Raw genomic sequence first — 16596 nt, 5'->3', positions numbered from 1 at the left:
AGCATGCAGCTTCTGACCCTGGGTTGTGTGTTCAAGCCCCATGCTGGGTGTAAAGGTTACATTCAAAAAATTTATAAAAGATCTGGAGGTCACTAAGGGATAAGGTGTGCCCTTATAGAAGCCTCAAAACTCAACTGAATTGTCTCTCCTAGTTAACTAAGACTGTCTCCTTCTTCCTTGTGCTCCAAGTTCCTTTGAGCTCGGGTCTACCCATATCCCCAGGCCTTTGCTCTCCTGGGAATCCTACCATCGCAAAGCCTTAGGGATGCCAGCACTCGGGTATTGGGGCTTCACTTTTATCAACAGGGCCAATTATTACCCTGATACATTAGGACAAAAGGGAGCTGAAAAGGTGACTTTTATCTCTCCTAGAAGTCCAGAAAGATGGCACCAAAGGAGAGGAACTCTCGTCCCACAATAGCTTGGATTTCTAAATGGTTCACTATAGGCTAAGTATAGGACTTGAGGACATGGAGCAGTAGGGGAGGAAGAGGAAGAAGTCCACTGGGACCCGGCTCTGGAAGGGCTTTCTTTGCAATGCCATGCTTTTTTTTTTTTAGTTTTAATTCCACTATTGTTAACAGAATTCAGAGGAACCAAAGTTTATATGTCAAAATCCCAATCCCCACTGTGACAGTATTTGGAGGCCTTTGGGAGGTCATTAGGATGAAGCTCTCTTGAATGGGATTAGACCCCCCCCCAATAGCTTCCCCGTTCCTTCTGCCATGTGTGGACCCAGCAAGAAATGGCCATCTGTGAGCCACAAGGTGGGCTGTCACCAGATGCTGAATTGGCCAGTGTCTTGATGCTGCACTTCCCAGTCTATAGAACTGTGAGAAATAAATGTGTGTTGTTTATAAGTTACCCTGTCTCTGGTATTTTGTTATAGTAGCTCCAGAAGACTAAGACAGGGAGGAACAGGGTATTTACTCTTAAGTAAATAAATCTAAGCAGACTCTAAGTAATTTCCTGTAGATCACTTGTGAATTACAAGTGGAAAAATTAAAACTTCTCAGATTTTAGGAGGAATCTGGTGAATGTTCACCTTAACCAACTGATCAAATTTTGCATCTTCAGTCATGGGACAGAGTGACATCCTGTGTCTTCATGATGCCCTGAGGTCACAACAACCCTTTTGTGTTCTTCCTGCCGGAAATACATCACCGGAACTAGGAGAAAAGATTAGACAAACCCAAACTGAGGGATTTTCTGTAAAATGGCTGTCCTGTACACTTCAAAAATGTTGATGTCATGAAAGTCAAGGTAAGTCTGAAGAATATTTCCAGATTAAAGTGCACTAAGACATAATGACAGCTACAAACAACTAGTCATCCTTGATTGCTCCTGGATCAGAGGGTAAGGCTTCGATAGATGATCGTAGTGAGGCAGTAGCTTAATGTTAACATGGACCATAGAGGGGATGGAATTACATCAAGGTAAATTTCCCAATTTTGATAATTATACTGTGGCTATGTAAGAAACTCTTTCTGTTCTTAGGAAAATGCCAGCTGAGGTGTTTGGGGTAAAAGGGCACCGGAGCTCCAATTTACTCTTAAGTATTTTTTTTTTAAAGAGGAACTTTCTTTTCAAGTATTCTCCACCCCCAATGTGGGGCTCGAACTCACAACCTCGAGATCATGTATCCCATGTGCCACCGCTGAAGTGTTTAAAAAAAAAAGTAAAGAGAGATGATCCAGCAAGTCAAAATGTTAACTAATTGCAATTTTTAAAAAAAGATTTAATTTATTTATGTGACAGACAGAAAGCACAAGTAGGCTGATGGTTGTCTTCCATTCCTTTAACAAACTGTTCTCTTTTTTTACTGTCAAAACGTTAGGGGAGAAGGTCAAATGCCTTTTTTTGTTGTTTGTTTTAAAGATTTTATTTATTTGTTTGACATATAAAGATCACAAGTAGGCAGTGAGGCAGGCAGAGAGAGAGGAGGAAGCAGGCTCCCTGTTGAGCGGAGAGCCAGATGCAGGGCCTGAACTCAGGTCCTTGGGATCATGACCTGAGCCGAAGGCAGAGGCTTTAACCCACTGAGCCACCTAGGGAACCTTAATTGCAATTTTCTTACAACTTTCTTCCTCAGGTTTGATGTCCTTTTGAAGTCACATGTTAAAAAACAAACAACCAAACAAACAACAAACGAAACTCTGCAAGGATGGCTCTCTGTTTCTCCAGAATAAGGTCAAAGTTCTGAAAATGGCCCACCAGAGCCTGTGTGTGTGCTTTGGCTCTCCAGTATGTCTCTCCTCTCACTGTGGTCCCCTTACCTTGTTCTGCTCCTGGCACACTGACCTCAGCTCTGTTTCTAGAACATCCGAACATAAATTTTTTGAGGAGAGAGAGTTATCTGTTTTGTTTACTGCCAAATTGCCAGCATCTTAGACTCATCAAGTGTTCTTTTTTTTTTCTTAAAGGATTTTATTTATTTATTTGACAGACAGAGATCACATAGGCAGAGAGGCAGGCAGAGAGAGGGGGTAAGCAGGCTCCCTGCTGAGCAGAGAGCCCGACACAGGGCTCGATCCCAGGACCCTGAGATCATGACCTGAGCTGAAGGCAGAGGCTTAACCCACTGAGCCACCCAGGTGCCCCTCATCAAGTGTTCTTGACTAAATGCTGGTGAGGTCGAAAAATAAATTTACTATGAACCATGCAGTATTCTAAGTGCATTACATATATTACCTCATTTATACGTTAAAAAAAAATACTCGATGTGGATACGATCGTCATCATCAGCATCAGCATTATCTCCGTCATCATCATCATCAACATCCCCATTTTGCAGAGGAAGAAGCTGAGGTGTTGCGACAAGAAAGAACCCAAGCAGTCTGCTTTCAGAGTCTTTTTTACTAACTACGCTGCTGTGCTGCCTCTCTTGTGGTACGGTCCCTTCTATGTTGTTTAAAAGCATGCACATTGGGCACCTGGGTGGCTCAGTGGGTTAAAGCCTCTGTCTTCGGCTCAGGTCATGATCCCAGGGTCCTGGGATTGAGCCCCGCATTGGGCTCTCTGTTCGGTGGGGAGGCTGCTTCCTTTCCTCTCTCTCTGCCTACTTGTGATCTCTGTCTGTCAAATAAATGAAATCTTTTTTAAAAAAGCATGCACATTTAGGTGATGTCTAAAAATGTGTTGATAAAGGACGCCCACTTATGTAGCAAATCTATGAAGTTACGATGGGAATGACAACCAGCAGGGAGTCGGCTGGATGGGAGTGTTTAAGGTAGCAGGCAGACCTAATCAAAATTCCCCTTGAAAATCGCTTAGCAAGTCCCCAACACTGATGATTTTTTTCCTCCAGCATTGGATCCTTTCCTTATTTCTATGGTTCAGACCCAAACTCAATGGCTAATTTGCGGTTGGGGGCCATGTTGGATGGAAATCACCTGCCTCTCGGTTGGCCTGGTAATAGTCACACCAGGAAGGGAAGAGGGAATGATAATAGCACGGACCTTCACCAGATTAAAGGTCTCTTCTAGCGTCAGAAACAGGGACAGAGTCTCAGTAAGCTCAGCCATCTCGCTCTGTGGGAGGACAAGCAAATCAGCAGAGCCACATGAGCTCTCTAGACCTTCGAGTTTCCAGGATGGCTCATCACATCCCGTGACAGCCTTTTCTGGTGTTTATCAACTCCTATCAGCAGTAATGACTTACTTATGTTTAACTCTTATCTCCCACTACAATTTCAGCCCATTTCCTATTACTCTGTAGATACAGAGAACAGATGGTCAACTTTCTCCTAACCTTCCAGAGAGTGGAAGATAACCACTGAAGCCCTCCGTCCTCAGGTGGCATTTTTTTTTCCTGACCAAAGACTTCCAGCCTCTTCATTTTTATGCATGTTTCATTTTTCAACCAGTTGTTTCGTTTGTGCCACACTGGTTTTTTTTTTTTTTTTTTTTTTTTAGTGGGCTCTACTCCCAGTGTGCGGCTTGACCCTGAGATCAAGAGTCACATGCTCCGCCGACTGAGCCGGCCGGGCATCCCGCACTATATTGGATTTTTAAATAAAAGTAAACATAGTGGGGGCGCCTGGGTGGCTCAGTGGGTTAAGCCTCTGCCATCAGCTCGGGTCATGATCCCAGTGTCCTGGGATCGAGCCCCATATTGGGCTCTCTGCTCAGCAGGGAGCCTGCTTCCTCCTCTCTCTCTGCCTGCCTCTCTGCCTACTTGTGATCTCTCTCCCTCTGTCAAATAAATAAATAAAATCTTAAAAAAAAAAAAAGTAAACATAGTGGGGCACCTGGTTGGCTCAATGGGTTGAGCCTCTGCCTTTGGCTCAGGTCATGATCTCAGGGTCTTGGGATTGAGCCCCACGTTGGGGTCCCAGCTCAGCGGGGGACCTGCTTCTCACCCCCTCTCTCTGCCCACCTCTCTGCTGACTTGTGATCTCTATCTCTGTCAAATAAATAAATAATATCTTTAAAAAAAAAGTAAACATAGTGATTTTTGGGGAAAAAGTAACAGATGCAAATGATGAAACTTCTAGCAGAACAAAAACATACGCAGAGAAAAGTAAGTTTTGCTCCCATCCAAACCCTTCTCAGTCTCCTTTTCTAGAATCAGCTCTTCTCATCAGGGTCTTCTCCCACGGAATTTTCCTAACATATCCAAGTACATATGAATATATTCTTCTCCTTGAAATTCTTTTCCAGTTCAACAAACATGCATGAAGCATCTACTATGTGCCTGGCACTGTGCCAGCTCCTGGGGCTGGGCCTGAGGGGAACAGAGATGGCTTCCCTGTCCTTAGCAAGGGCACACTTTAGTGGGTGGGGGGAAGGCATAGTCATGTATTCATTTGTTTATTAAATATCCAACAAGCCCTCCCTCTGTGCCAGGCAGTGTGTGTGCCACTGAACAACATGGGGTTCTGTCCTTCCAGAGCTCATAGTGTCGTGGGGGTGGGGGAGGCAGACCAGTGAGCAGACCTGGTGTGAAGTAGAAGCCAATGCCAAGGAAGTGGGAAGATGATCCTTGGCCACCGCCCCCCCGTACGCTGTGTGGACCACGTGGGTCGTGGGCCACAAAAGCTCAGCCTTGCACACAGTGGGAAGAGAAAGCAGCGGTGAGTGGCCCAGGTACCCCGGGTCAGACCCTGAGCTCAGCCCTTGACATCCACTGTCTCCTATAATCATCACAGGGATATGACGGGAATGTCATTAGCCACAGTTTACAAATGAGGACGCTGGGGGCTCCGCATCACACAACTGAGAAACTCTAGTCTACCTTTCTGGAAAGCCTGGGCTCTCATCCACACCACTCACAGTTTCTGGGCTTGGAGATGAGTAATGGATGATTCTTATATGCCCCCTCCTCCCCTTGCCCCCCCCCCCCCAGGAGAGCCACTAGCCTACAGATAACAGGCTGTCTCAGTTCATCATTAGACGGAATTTTCCCATTTAAGGTGTGGATGAGGGGAAAACACGTTGGCCTGGGAACCAAGGACCCTCTGTCCTAACTCCTGCTCTCATAATCTCTGTGACCTTGAGCAAGTCATGGTACCCTCTGAATTCTGGGTCCTGACCTTGGAAACGGGGAGGTTGGAGGGAATCCTCTCCGGAGGCTTGATGGGATTTGACGATATTTCCATCATTCCAAACGGTTATAAGGACACCTCTGGGGGCAAAAGCTGCATTTCCCCACCTTGAGAATGACATAAAACCAGTTCTGTAAATCTACTTTCGAAGCAACTTGAAGAATGGATTGGCAGTGAGGGTAAGAAGCTGCCTCCGTCCCACTGAAGGCCTGAGGCATGAACGTGCTGGTACTTCCTTGGCCCCCTATTTCTGCTCATAGTTCTGAGCACTCTCCCCAATCCCGATTTTCTCAATAAAGTGAAATGAGCCTTGGATAAGTGAGCAAGTACCGGTTTAATAGATCCAATTTAATTAAAGTGATAATCAACTAGCAACTGCAGATAATCCTTAGTGAACACCGGGAAAGAACCCTGAAATGAATGGGTTATTGTAGGTATGTAATAACCTGAGAACTTTGCTCAGGCTGATTTCATGCTCAGGAGAGCAGCCCCATGACGTACTGTCAGCGGCAGAAAGAGGATCTGCCCTGGTCAATTAGCCCCATAAAGCTAAGAGCAGAGAGGCTGGGTTGATCCAGGAAAAAAAAAAAAAACAAAAACCAAAAAACAAAACAGAACAACAAGCCAGTGGCCGAGGCAGGACCAGCTGATGAGGAGGCTTCCTGCATCTTGCTTGTCCCATTTCACATCAAGCATAGGGATTTGGAGACCAGACCTGGTCATTCGTAGAGTAAATTCTTCTGGACTCCATAGTGACACACGGTGGGCAGTTAAAGGAATCCAGCTCTCAGGTAAGTGTCTTTCTTCCTCTCTTCTACGCTTCCTTCCTTCTGCTCTCCCTCCCTCTTTCCTTCCTTCTCTCCTGCCTTTCTTCCTGCCTTTACCTTTTTTTAAATGATGAAAAAAGCACATATTCCTCACAGAAGAACCCAATTACCTCTTTTTTCCTCCTTCTTTTCTTTCTCCCATTTTGGAAAAAATATGAAAGTAATGCATGTTTAGTATAAAATTCTCAAACCATACCGAACGGTATTAGCTATAGAGGAAGCCTGTTGTGTCTGCATTCTTCCATCCTGTCTAGTCTTCTTCCCCTCTCCCCTCCCTTCCTCCCTTCCTGTCTCCTTCAATTATAAAAATCACGTATGTAACCAACGATAACCATACAAGGACCAAGCAGTACAGAATTGTCTGCTATACAAAGGAAAGTCCTCAGTGCCCATTCCCCAACCTTTTCATACCTGACGGACTTAAGACTTACCCGATTCCTTTTAGTGGCTGCATAGTATTCTGTAGCGTGTCCCGTGAGTTATTTACTGGGAGCCAGGTAAGTCTATGAAACATACTTTGCAATTGTTATTAAAGTTTAGAGGAAATGCCAGAAAGATATAAATTGGATTGTTTGCCACTGAAAATTCCATTTTATAGATAGCAATCATATCCATTTCTATAGCACTTTAGACTTTGAAAATTGCCTTTGAAATATCACCTCATTTGATCCTCTTCCACAGCAGCTCTGGGAAATAGGCAGATTATTATCTCCATTTTTACAGATAAGGAAACTGAGGCCCAGGGAAACGAAGGAACAGAAATACAGTCCCACAGCTACTTATGGATTCTCAGTCCGGTCCTCCTCCAGCACTGTAAATTTAAGCTGAATTTCATCTTACAAGTCATAAAAGATTTAGACATCCCCTACTTCTAAGCTTGCAGTTTGGGAAATCCATCCGAGTCATACAAATTCCGTTATTATTCTAATGAGAATGGCAGTAGACCACTTTGTAAATATGAAGAACTATATTAATGGTTGGGGCTCGGAGCGAGCCCAAGATTCATTTGGTTTTGTAATTGGGTTCTGTTACTTTAAATGTAAAGCCGGTCTATTCACTCCAAATCCCACTTAGAAGTGGTAAGAAATACAATGTGTCGCATTATCCTACAGGAAAAGAGATGTTTAAATCAGTAGTAAATCATTCAGAAGTGCATTTTATTTAAAATCAGAAAAGGCCCATCAGCGCCCTACTGCCAAGCTTCTGTAATATAGTTCTGTAAGATTCATAGTTTTAACGGCGTTTTGGCTGGAGAAAAGGGGATCTCCAGTGTATTTCCCAAATAAGCAGCTTTAATTACACTTTTTTAAAAAAAAATGACTAATTTCTATTTTTGGAGTGGAAGGAGGGGGAGGGGGAAAGAATGTCAAGCAGACTCCCTTGAGATGTGGAGCTCCATCTCAAGACCCTGAGATCATGACCTGAGCTGAGACCAAGAGTCGGACGCTGAACCAACTGAACCACCCAGGAGCCCCTAATTACACTTTTTATTTTATTTTGCTTTACTTATCTATTTGCTTATATATTTTTAAAGATTTCATTTATTAATTAATTTATTTATTTGAGAGAGAGCAAGCACGAGCAGGGTAAGGGGCAGACGGAGAAGCAGACGGAGCAGGAAGCCTGACTCGGGGCTCAATCCTGGGACTCTAGGATCATAACGAGCTAAAGGCAGATGCTGTTACGCCACTGATTATTTATTTATTTTTATTTTTAAAAACTAATAAAAAGGGCGCCTGGGTGGCTCAGTGGGTTAAGCCGCTGCCTTTGGCTCGGGTCATGATCTCAGGGTCCTGGGATCAAGTCCCGCATCGGGCTCTCTGCTCAGCGGGGAGCCTGCTTCCCCCTCCCTCTCTCTCTGCATGCCTCTCCATCTACCTGTGATTTCTCTCTGTCAAATAAATAAACAAAATCTTTAAAAAAAAAAACCTAATAAAAAGATTTTATTTATTTATTTGAAAGGGATCACAAGTAATAGGATTTTTTTTTAAAGATTTTATTTATTTATTTAACAGACAGAGATCACAAGTAGGCAGAGAGGCAGGTGGGGTCGGGGGAAGCAGGATCCCTGCTGAACAGAGAGCCCGATGCTGGGCTCAATCCCAGGACTCTGAGATCATGACCTGAGTCAAGGGCAGAGGCTTAACACACTGAGCTACCCAGAGCCCCCTATTTATTTATTTATAAATATTTTACTCATTTACTTGAGAGAGAGAGTGCATGAGCAGGGAGGAGCAGCAGAGGGAGAGGGGGAAGCAGGCTCCTCGCTGAGCAGGGAGCCCAATGCGGAACTTGATCCCAGGACCCTGGGATCATGACCTGAGCCAAAAGCAGACACTTCATTGACTGAGCCACCCACGTGCCCTCCTCATTACACTTTTTAAAGGAGAAATCTGGGTAAATGTAAGGAGATGATCAGGTTTCTCTAAGCAGATCTGCTTTAAAATTAGAAATGATTTGATGAGTTACTTTTGCCAATAAAGCCTTCTTGCATGGTGCTTCCTTCAAAATATTTAGGATCATTAAATTTGCAAGTCGTTGGGTTAAGTTGTGTGCATTAAGGTGGAATGCATCTCATTTTGTAATTATGCATTCGATGTCTGTCTTTCCGTCTGGGCCAACTTGTCTTCCCAGTGCTGTACTGTCAGTGCATGTGTGCGCGTACGCGTGTGTGTGCGACACAAAGTCTGGCACATATAGGCCCTCAGTGGAGTTTGTTGGAAGGATAGGCACATAAATCAATCTGTGAGGTTTCAGCAAGGCTGCATAACTCAGGCAAGCGTCAATATTGCAGCTGGCGGACATGGCTTTAATCGATAGGAAAAGCCTGGCGTCGGGAGAGGAAAAGTGTGCTCACGTACTTAGAAATTGTTTGTTCTGAATCTCAGCCGGGTGAATTTCTGACTTTTTGAACACAGGTTTACACAATGAAAGAACATATCACATGTCAGAGGCTTCATGGATTGGTCCTCATGTTGAGTTTTATCTTTCTCTCAGGTAAGAAAATGGATTCTTACGATTTCTTTCAATGTCTCATATACAGTAGCTTACAGAAATAGACCATTTGAGAAGTTGTGGGGTTGCCTCTCAATGGCTTCCTTGTGATCAATATGGCTGTAGGACAGGTTGAAACTTCAGTAAATGAATCCATTCACTCAAGATTGTGTAAGACTGATCGAAAATTGGCCTCAAGTGGACAGTAGTTTGGACTATTGTCTTTGACATTTCTTTCTTTCTTCCTTCCTTCCTTCCTTTCTTTTTTCTCTCTCTTTTTCTTTTTTCTTCCTTTCTCTCTCTCTTTCTTTCTTTCCTTCATTCTTTTTTTCTTTTCTTTTCTTTTTTTAAGTAGGCTCAACACCCAACATGGGGTTTGAACTCACAACCCTGAGATCAAGAGTTGCATGCTCTACTGAATGAGCCGCCTGTCTCTGTCCTTGACATTTTTTTTTTAAGATTTTATTTATTTATTTGTCAGAGACCAAGAAAGAGAGCATGCACAAGCAGGGGGAGCAGTAGGCAGAGGGAGAGGGAGAAGCAGGCTCCCTGCTGAGCAGGGAACCAATGTGGGGCTTGATCCCATGACTCTGGAATCATAACCTGAGCTGAAGGCAGATGCTTAACAGACTGAGCCCCCCAGGTATCCCTGTCCTTGACATTTCTTTTTTTTTTTAAGATTTTATTTCTTTATTTGACAGAGAGAGATCACAAGTAGGCAGAGAGGCAGACAGAGAGAGAGGGAAGCAGGATCTCTGCTGAACAGAGAGCCTGATGCGGGGCTCCATCCCAGGACCCGGGGGCCATGACCAGAGCTGAAGGCAGAGGCTTTAACCCACTGAGCCGCCCAGGTGCCCCATGTCCTTGACATTTCTTTTTTTTCTTTTTTCTTAAAGATTTTATTTATTTATTTGACAGAGAGCGATCACAAGTAGGCAGAGAGGCAGGCAGAGAGAGAGGGGGAAGCAGGCTCCCGCTGAGCAGAGAGCCCGAGGCGGAGCTCGATCCCAGGACCCTGAGATCATGACCAGAGCCAAAGGCAGAGGCCCAATCCACTGAGCCACTCAGGCACCCCTGTCCTTGACATTTCTTAGTGCAACTCTGAAATGCCATTTGGTAGCTAATGCACACCCAGTAGAAGCTTTGAGTTCTCTCTTGGGCTGTTTTTCCTCATACAAATGTTTTATTTATTTATTTCAGATTTTATTTATTTATTTATTAGAGAGAGAGAGAGTGCAAGCACGAGGGCAGGGAGGGGCAGAGGGAGCGGGACAAGCAGACCGCTTGCTGAGCAAGGAGACTGACTCACCCCAGGACCCTGGGATCATGACCAGAGCTGAAGGCAGACGCTTAACCAACTGAGCCACTCAGGCGTCCCAAGCTTTGGACTCTTGATTTCAGCTCAGGTCATGATCTCAGGGTCAAGAGCTAGAGCCCCAGGTCAGGCTCTGCACTCAGCAGGGAGTCTGCTTGTCCCTCTCCTTCTCCTTCTATCCCTCCCCCATTTGCAAGTGTGTGCGCGCGCACTCTCTCTCCTCTCTCTCTCTGAAATAAACAAACAAATCTTTAAAAAAATTAATGCTCCCTAGAGCATGATGATACCATTTTTAAAAAGATTTTATTTATTTATTTGACAGGCAGAGATCACAAGTAGGCAGAGGCAGAGAGAGAGGGAGAAGCAGGCTCCCTGCTGAGCAAAGAGCCGGATGTGGGGCTCGATCCCAGGACCCTGAGATCATGACCTGAGCCAAAGGCAGAGGCTTAACCCACTGAGCCACCCAGGCGCCCCACCATTTTTCTTTTTTTAAGATATATATCTTATATTTTTAAAAGATGTATTTATTTATTTTGAAAGAGAGAGTGTGGGTCAGGGGAGGGCCGAGGGAGAAGGAGAGTCTCAAGCCGACTCTGCTCTGAGCAGGAAGCGGGTGGCAGGGCTTGATCCCATAACCCTGAGATCATGACCTGAGCCAAATCAAGAGTCAGATGCTCAACCTACCGTGCCATCCACGTGCCCCTAAGACATATATTTTAAGTGCAACAATTTTTTGAATTGTTTTGTTTGGTCACTATTCTTTTCTTTTCTTGTATTTTACTTTATTTTATTATGAGATCATCTTTCTGTCCTTTATTTGTACATGGCAACAAGCATAGACTAGAGATGGGGAAACCAAAGTATGCCAAAAGCTGGTCACCAATTCACAGGGACAAACAGGCGTCTGTTTTGCAGTGGCCCAGATCTTGCTTAGGCTCTGTGACAGGAATGGAGGTAGATTCTATCTCTGTGTCTATTCTGCAGTGACTAGATGATTAAGACAGTTCAACTTTAGTAGCTCATAATTTAGAGACTTAAGGAAAAGGTTGCCTTGAAAAATTGCAATCTTGTCCATATTAAGTAAATTCAGTTGATAACATTGTTCATTTAGCACATCAGTCTTTAGCTAAAAGGTCATACATGTCAGTGAGTGACAATTCCTGATGAAATAGACCTGTGGTTTAATTTGAATAGTCCTCACATTGAGAGCTAATCTTCTGGAAAAATACCAAATCATCATCACCATCAACAACAAACACTGACTGCCTTCTTGCTGTGTGCAGGGCCTGATGGGAAACCACATTTCTCATAATAAAGCTTGAAATGGGACCTATGGGGCACAGTGGCAACTCTGTCACCTGGCCTTGACTACCTGCTAAGATGTTGATTTATCTTTTCCCCTGTCTGTTTCCTCAAAGGCAAGAAACTATTTTTGCCATTTCTTTATCCAGAACATCCAGCACAGGTCTTGACATGCAGGTTAGACATTCAGTACTTATTTGCTGATTTAATAGATTTGTTTTATTTAATAAATCGATGCAATTTGAAGTCGGACAACTTTGAACACCTGTACGGTGGTAGTATATAAGACACAGACTCTAAATGGGTTATTATTTTTTTAAAAGATTTTATTTATTTATTTGACAGATAGAGATCACAAGTAGGCAGAGAGGCAGGCAGAGAGAGAGAGAGAGAGAGAGAGGAGGAAGCAGGCTCCCTGCTGAGCAGAAAGCCCGATGTGGGGCTTGATCCCAGGACCCTGGGATCATGGCCTGAGCTGAAGGCAGAGGCTTTAACCCACTGAGCCACCCAGGCGCGCCCCGGGTTGTTCTTTTTGTTTTGTTTTGTTTTGTTTTGTTTTTTGAGGGCTCATGGGGCATGAAATAGAGGGATCCAGGAAGAGGGCGATCTGGAAGTCTTTAGTATAGTCATGAAAGAAAAAGTGGGAGTGTGTCGTACTGGAAAATTAGAATGAGTTTGAGAGCAATATCATTGGTCAATGGAAATTATGATAGATATGCAAATCTGAACCCTGAAGAGATCACTTTAAAACATTCATAAGGTTTTGCAGGCTAAGTCTCAAAACCATAAATCAAGACAATGACTTTTCTAGGTTATCAAAGAATTAATTCTAATTGTTCTTCAATTGGTAAGAAACTCATCGTTTTCTTCCCTGGGGAGTGGAGTGGGGGGTGGTGCGGGGAAGATCCTGTCCTTGAAACAATGGCATCACTAAGGTTCAGTCTCCTTCAGTCTCCAGATAAGTCACCAGCTTCCCAACTGTGAGGGTGATTGTGAGATAGAGGGCCAGGGTCAACACTAGACCAGGCAGAGGGTGACTCAGATGCTCTAACTGGATGGAGCCAGAGTGTGGAGCAAAACCATGTTCTTGGAAGAATACCCAGGGTCAAGAAGAAGAAATGAACCCTGTCATAAAGTCTAAGGGTTGAGAGCAGAGCCAGCAAGGAGGGATGAAGGCCAGGTCAGGGGCTGAACAGGTGCAGAATGGAGCAGGAGATAAGGAATGAAGCTGCAACAGCCTCCTCACTGGTCTCCCTGCCTCCACTCTTGTTCTGCTCTAGCCCATTCTCAACATGGCGTCCAGAACAATCCTTTCCTGTGTCAACTTAGATCATGTCACCCTTCTACTCAAAACCTGCCAATACGTTTCCATGACAATTAGAACACAATCCAAACTCTTTCATAAGACCTAAAAAGCACTGCATGATCTGGTCTCCCACTGCTTCTTGGGTCTCATTTCCTCCCATACTTCCACTCTCACTCCACTCCAGACACACCGGCTGCCTTCCTATTCCTTGAACATTCCAAGCACAACTCTACTTCGAGGCCTTTACATATGCTATTGCCCATGTCTGGGTGAATCTTATTCCACACCTTTGTAACCCTAGTTGTTTTTAGTCTCCTAGAAATAAGTAAAAAAGACTTTTCCCTCAAGGAGGTCTTCCTTAACTATCGTATCTACTATAGGTATTCCCATCACCTCATCCCTGTCCCTCCCATTAGCTAACTCATCAGCCTATTAATTTCCTTCAGAGGGCTTTTCACAGTTGGTAATCCTTTAAAAAAAAGATTTTATTTTTAAATAATCTCTAAACCCAACATGGAGCCTGAACTCACAACACTGAGATCCACAGTCTCATACTCCACCAACTGAGCCAGCCAGGTGTCCCACAAGTTGTAATTCTTATATTTGTTTATCAACTACCTCTCTCTTTGGAATTTAAGCTGACTAGGGCCAAGGACCTGGTGTGAACGTGAGTTCACTCTATCACTGTCCTCTAGCACTGACACATAGTTGGTGCTCAGTGACCATCATGGTTGAGTAAATGAATTTTCCAGGGTGCTTCTGGTTTTATGAGTAAGGACATCCATTTTGTTAGGTGAGACATAGGCTTTGGGTGCAAAATTGGAAGGAAAATCACATTACCTATGTGGGGGTAATTTTCTGCTTCTTATTCTGAGAAGAACGCCTGGCAGGCCACATATGTGGTCAGCAACCTGGGTCCTGGTGGAGGGGATGTGTTGGATAAGTCAGTGACTATTGACTGGTGACAGAAATGAGGCTCAAGGGGCACCTGCGTGGCTCAGTGGGTTAAGTCTCTGCCTTCGGCTCAGGTCATGATCTCAGAGTCCTAGGATCAAGCCCCACATAGGGCTTACTGCTCGGCAGGGAGCCTGCTCCGCCCCCCCTCCCCGCCCCGCCTGCTTCTCTGCTTCTTTGTGATCTCTCTCTCTCTCTCTCTCTCTCTGTCAAATACATAAATAAATAAAATCTTAAAAAAAAAAAGAAATGAGGCTCAAAGTTGGATGTTTTTATAGTTGGCAGATCTGGTTTACCATATTACCTGGTTACTCACAAGACCAGTGGGAAGCATAGACAGTGGGCGGCAGGCATAACTCCAGTTCTCTGTGGCTGTTCACATGATAACCACGGTGTTGTGGGTAATGGAGCTGCCCAGTATCAGGCATCTATCCCTTATATTAACTCAGACAGCCATGGGTCTGCTAGACTGGGACCAGGTCTACAAAATTTTTCAAAGCTCCTGACCATTCATTTGAAAGGGTTTGTGATACTAAGAGCCAAAAGACTCCCTGTGCAAGTATAGGTTTTGTAAACTATGGAAATGAGAGCGTCTGCCCACTATCCCCTCACTTTTTAAAAGATTTTATTTGAGAGAGAGAGAGAGAGAGAGAGCACGAGCAAACACAAACAGGGGGAGGGGCAGAGGGAGAAGCAGACTCTCCACTCAGCAGGGAGCCCAACACAGGGCTTGAACCCAGGACCCTGAGATCATGACCTGAGCTGAAATCCAGAGTCAGACACTTAACCAACTGAGATATCCCAGGTGCCCCTGCCCACTCCCATTTTATGAGTGACTAGTGACATTTCCCAGTTGAGGTAGGCTTGGTGTACCCTTGGCAGAATCCCCATCCCCAGAGTGGCCAGATTCTTGACAGTATCCATGCAGCCAATGCCTCTGGTGAGTCCTTTCCCTAAAATTTGCTCTCTCTTATCTCCCTCTTCTGAAAGGAAGTATCTCCAGGTGATTAGTCGGGCCTTGAGCCTTATTCAGTAAGATGAGTTGAATTGCATCCCCCCAAATTCACATGTTGAAGTCCTTTCCCTCAGCCCCTCAGAAGGTAATCACAGTTGGAAGTAGGGTCATTACAACTGTAATTAGTCAAGCAAAGACAAGGTCATACTGGAATATGACGGCCCCTAATCGGACATGACTGGTGTCCTTATAAAGGGGGAAAATGTGGACATAGACACACATACCGGGAGAGGGCCAGGCGGAGATACAGGCAGAGACTGGGGAGATAAAACAGTAGGTCTCAGAACACCAAATATTGCTAGTGAACTAGAAACTAGGAGAGAGGCGTGGAACAGATCTTCCCTCCAGAACTCTTAGAAGGAAAAGACCCTGCCGAGACTTTGACCTCAGCTTGTAGGCTCCAGAACTGTGGGACAACAAATGGCTGTGGTTTAACCCCACCGGCCTATGGTACTTCGTTATAGCACCTAAACAACACATGCATCACTGCTCAGTCAGACTCTCTGAGTAAAACAGAGGAAAGCAGGTCACCTCACGGGGGAGAAACTGTGACCGGGTCATGCCTCCAGTATCTGACCACGATGAGCTTTGTCTGTCCACTCCTCCTGAGATGGTTCAGGGCAATGCACTGTAACATCTCCGTCCCCTACCCTCTGAAACACTTTAACATCGTGAGGAGACACTCGGACAAGAGAGGACAGAGAAGGAAATACAGAATATATCTGAAGATTTTATTCAGTGCTGTCTTCAGAAAATTCAGGGACTTTCCTGGTTTTAAAAAAAGAATCCCTTGGATTGCCTCTCTCTTGAGGTTCTAAACCTTTTACTCACTGACTTTTAAAATGACTGTATTTATTACTTTCGGGGTCTGATAGGAAGAGGGAGCTTTCCCCAGAAATTTTCTGGAAAGTTCTTGGGCAAGGCGCAAGTTCAGGTTGCAGTCCAGAACTTCTCATTCTATGCCAAATGCTTCACCCACTTCCCTGATACCTTTGCACGAGGAACCGTCCTAGAGTCCAACTCAGTGCCCTAAAAGCAGGGCAAACCATTTATTCAGAAAATAGCTATAAAGGACCCACTATGTGCCAATCGTTTTGCTGGGCACTGGAAACTGACACTAGGGGGCCAAGACTCAGGTTAGGCCCCCGCCGTGAAGAATCAGAGAACATGAAAGTTGAAGGATTCTGGGAAAAAACACTGTTTAATGCTTCACGAATTCAGGTCTGCTTAAAAATTGTGTAAACACCGCATCACCAGGCAAAGCAGCTTGGGAACCTCACAAAAGGCAAAATAAAATTACATATTGAGTAACAATTGTGGCAAGAGTTTTATTTTCTT

The 16596-nt window shown here is 44.5% G+C and overlaps 1 protein-coding gene across 1 annotated transcript in view; it reads left to right on the top strand.

The window, feature by feature from the left end:
• The first annotated feature begins 9175 nt into the window (after positions 1–9175).
• ADGRG4 (adhesion G protein-coupled receptor G4) overlaps positions 9176–16596 on the top strand; it is a 102362-nt gene continuing 94941 nt past the window's right edge. The window contains 2 exon segments of the mRNA XM_004773685.2: positions 9176–9229; positions 9291–9369. Of these exon segments, the coding sequence (XP_004773742.1) occupies positions 9176–9229; positions 9291–9369 (133 nt within the window).

Source organism: Mustela putorius, unplaced genomic scaffold, assembly GCF_011764305.1.
Source record: "Mustela putorius furo isolate JIRA1106 unplaced genomic scaffold, ASM1176430v1.1 tig00003899_pilon_pilon_pilon, whole genome shotgun sequence".
Lineage (NCBI taxonomy): Eukaryota > Metazoa > Chordata > Mammalia > Carnivora > Mustelidae > Mustela > Mustela putorius.
The sequence above is the reverse complement of the archived record's forward strand: the minus strand, read 5'-3'. Positions and strand labels throughout refer to the sequence as shown.